The 3915-nt window shown below is 32.3% G+C and overlaps 1 protein-coding gene across 1 annotated transcript in view; it reads right to left on the bottom strand.

The window, feature by feature from the left end:
* alx3 (ALX homeobox 3) overlaps positions 1-3915 on the bottom strand; it is a 7693-nt gene that overhangs the window by 1936 nt on the left and 1842 nt on the right. The window contains exon 2 of the mRNA XM_016517030.1: positions 190-461. Within this exon, the coding sequence (XP_016372516.1) occupies positions 190-461 (272 nt within the window). The remainder of the gene's footprint in view (positions 1-189; positions 462-3915) is intronic.

Below are 3915 nucleotides of genomic sequence, written 5' to 3'. Positions count from 1 at the left end.
ATTCAGCTTTGCATCACAGGAATAAATTACATTTTAAATTATATTGAAATAGAAAACAATTATTTAATGTAATTATATTTCATAATATTACTGTTTTTACTGTATTTTTCATTAAATGAATGCAGCCTTTGTGAGAATAATAGACTTTAAAATATATCAACCTGTCCCAGGAGGTGGAGTCTAACACACCTGCACTCTTGCCTCCGTCAGCTCCGTCCTCAGTGCCAGCTGTTCCCGTGCATACACATCTGGGTAATGTGTCTTCTGAAAGACCTTCTCCAGCTCCTCCAGCTGAAAGGTGCTGAAAGTTGTTCGGTTTCGCCGCTTCTTGTTCTTGCCTGAAAGGTCGATGGAGTCAGTGATGGAGTCTCCAGTCAGCCCGTTGGACGGCTCTTTCAGTTTTCCACAACACTCTGAGTCTAGAGCGGGATATCCAAGGGCCTCGGGTACGGGCTTATCTCCTGCTGACACCAAGACAGAATGAGTGCTGCTTTGCGCAGAGTTACAGAGTTAGTGTTTGCCACTAAATGCAGATCAGTGACCATTTAGTTTTAAATAAGCAAATGTAAATACTGTGCACAGGCTAATTAAACGTAATTTTCTGTGTTAGGTTTTCTTGTCTTCTAAACTGTAGTTAATGACTTATTTATGTTTAGCCTGAATATTTTTCCTCACTTGATTTAATTAGCTGGCAGGGCTAAATGACCTCAGACTAACCACAAACAGCAATTAAAGAGCAAACAAAAAACTTAATACAAATTCTACAAAAAATTTAAATATGAAGTAGCACAACTTAAAGTACTTAAATATAACTTTGCAAAAAATAATAATAATAATAAAACGCATATTGTTGATCTGTGATAAATTCATAGCAATCACTGTCTATGTTACTGTAAACGTGTAAGCTATTTTGTTCATCAACAGTGGTTGTGTAATGTACTTCCTGACTGTCCTGAAATAAGTGTCGTAACTTTTGTTTTAAAAAGTGGATGGGACAGGAGTGTGTGTTTGGGGGGGGGGTATAATTTATCTATCTAAATTCATAGATACGCATTAAATATTAGTATTCCTAAACAGTCTAGTGCTAGAATTTTTACTATAAAATTACGCCTATGCCTGAAATAATGGTGTGCAACAGGTAAATAAAATCAAAAATATCTTTGCTTTTTATACATAGTTGGCCATTAAACCAACATTGTACACAGAAAAATGTTCTCTTTTAAATATTCAGTCTATTTTTGAGTATTCCACGAACTTTAAAAAGGATAATAATAACACACACTGTCAGCAGAGCTTACTGTTTTGATTAAGCTTGAAACTTGAGTTTGAATGGCTTGAGTTAAAATCAATTTTTGTAAGCTCAAACGCTTGCTTGAATAGTACAATAAAAATGCATGTCATTACAAAATCCAGCTACTACGATATGCTGGGTTAAAAGGTTATAAGAAATGAAGGAATTTTTACAACAAAAAAATTCAGATCACTATAATAATAAACATCATTCAAACAGGATGTGTTTGCTTTTCTCAGGAGAATATAAAGGATGAGAAGAGCTCTTTTAAAAGGAATAAACCAGTCATAGTCCTTTACCCTAAAGAGGGTGTTTTTTCTTTCATGACTACTTTTATCTACAATAGAAACATTTTATGTGTCTTCTGTGTTACAATTTTTCTTTTTTATCTAAAAGAGAAAAATTGTAATGCAATATTTGTATCCCTACTTTTCATGAAAAAGGAGCCAAAACATGGCGTTTTGTAGTTGCATATGTAGTGGGATTCTCTTTTTCAAACATCTTATTGAGATTTCTCAAAAGTTGCTCAAGTATGTCATTGAACAAGAGTGATTCATTCTGTGCATGATCATAGGTCAATAAAATGATTAAATTATGGCTTTAATTAATTCAAATACAAGAGTAAAAGCCTTGTTCTTGAGACATAGTAAAAAACAATTATTATATTAATAGTTTTTAATTGGCACCTCTACAGTTGGCTCATAGTATTGTTTGACACTGATAGTGCTGTTTGGTTTCCTCACAAGAACTGTAATCCATCTGAATTAGAGTGAAATTATAATTTAGATGTTTCTGTAGATATTAAAAACATCTGACCTTGGGTCATAAAAATCCCCAGGCAGATTGCTTTAAAGTTCAATGTCTCTCTTTGCTTAGAGATTAAGTAGTAGAAATGAATTATGGTTCTTCCTAATTTAATTTTCACCAAAACAGAGGAAACCATTTACTAGAGCTACATAACTTTAGAGTGATGGAATTATAAGGCATATAGGCCTGTTTGATCTCTTCCAATAGTACAAGAACTAAAGAAAATGCTAAACTCGGTTTTAGGAACAGAGGATAGTTATATACTGTACTGTGATTTATTTAGTGAACAATAAAGAGCTAAAGAACACATCCATTTCATTTTATTTGAGTTAAATATCTCCCAAAATGCCTCCACTGGCCTACAAAAGATAGATAAATTCATAAAGATCAAGTTTGTAATATTGTAAACTAATAAAAATATAAAGAAAGTGCAATGAACTATCAGAAACAAGTTCGACGCTTTAACCCCGGCACATATGGCAGAAATGACCCTGCGCTTTCTTCCCCTTTATAGCACGGTAAGCTAAAAGACAAAACAGGACGGAGAGTCTGGCTTTGAAATGTAGTATTGACCTCTTATTATTAGTGTTGTCTTCAGCACTCGTTCGTTCCGACCAATCAATTCCAGGCTGTATTTGTTCGACACACCCCCATAATGTAAGGTCCCCAATTAAAAGGCTGGAGAACATATAGCTACTGGCTCAGCACGTCTCGTGATTTAAAAATAAATAGTCTAAGTTATTTTAGAAATTTAGAAATAAACTTAATTTAGAAATTAATTTAGAAATTAATTTAGAAATAAACTTGATTGTTTACTCATGAAAAATGCTAAATATTGACATAATCGTTTATAAATGAAACGAATTCAGAATCCAAGGGTAGCCTAAGTTCTCCAAATGAAGGAAAGTCAATATTCGTGTTTAAAATGTGTGACAGAATAGTAAGGTAGCCTATTTAAACGCAAACAAGAATGACCAGGCCTCAAAACTGCGCACACAAATACTTGGCGATAGATTTGAATGCTGTTATCTGACGATTGTTTCTGATGTCGCAATATTTTATGGCCTGCTATATAAATTGAGACTTGCGGTTGAAATAAATTGTTCGAGCTCTATAATGAGGAAAGAAAACGTTAAATCACAACGGTTCAAAAAGGTATTTAACCTCCTGTTTAAATAATTCTTTATTATGCTAGAGCTTTATAAATGCTTTTTAAATCATAATGTGGGAAAGAGCGAGGAGGAAATGCGCTACGGATATTGTGAGCATGCTGAACTTAAATTACTAAGAGACATAGCTCTTACAACCTGAATCATTCAGCTGTTATAAAATAATAATAATAATAATAATAATAATAATAACTTATATATAACTTATTATAATAGCTTATTTAGAGTGAATCATTTTAAGACCAAAATAATATAAATATATTAAACTATTAACTAAGCTATTTTGACACCAATTATACAAAAAAGAATTTGATTAATTAATTAATTAATAAAGTTTGTAATTAGAGCTAGAAAAAATAGAAAAATAGTGTTGAAGCCTAACAGAACCACTTTAAGTAGCCTATACCTAAAGTGTAAATAAAATAAGTAATAAAAATAACGCTTTATTTTGTGGTTATTTAGAAAACCATCTATGAACATTGCAACGAATACACTGATCTGACTTTAACGTCGTGAATTTTTTTTCATTTCTCCAAAGAACCAAAAATGGTTCTTAATAGTGCTTAATAATGCTGAACCTAAAGTGTTGAAGAACTTTATTTTTAGGAGTGTATCGTTTTATAAATGCTTATTTTTCAGGTGTTTATA

Source organism: Sinocyclocheilus rhinocerous, unplaced genomic scaffold (assembly GCF_001515625.1).
Source record: "Sinocyclocheilus rhinocerous isolate Xijiao unplaced genomic scaffold, SAMN03320098_v1.1 scaffold1168, whole genome shotgun sequence".
Classification (NCBI taxonomy): domain Eukaryota; kingdom Metazoa; phylum Chordata; class Actinopteri; order Cypriniformes; family Cyprinidae; genus Sinocyclocheilus; species Sinocyclocheilus rhinocerous.
Note: the sequence above shows the minus strand (reverse complement) of the source record. Positions and strands in the feature narration are given on the sequence as shown.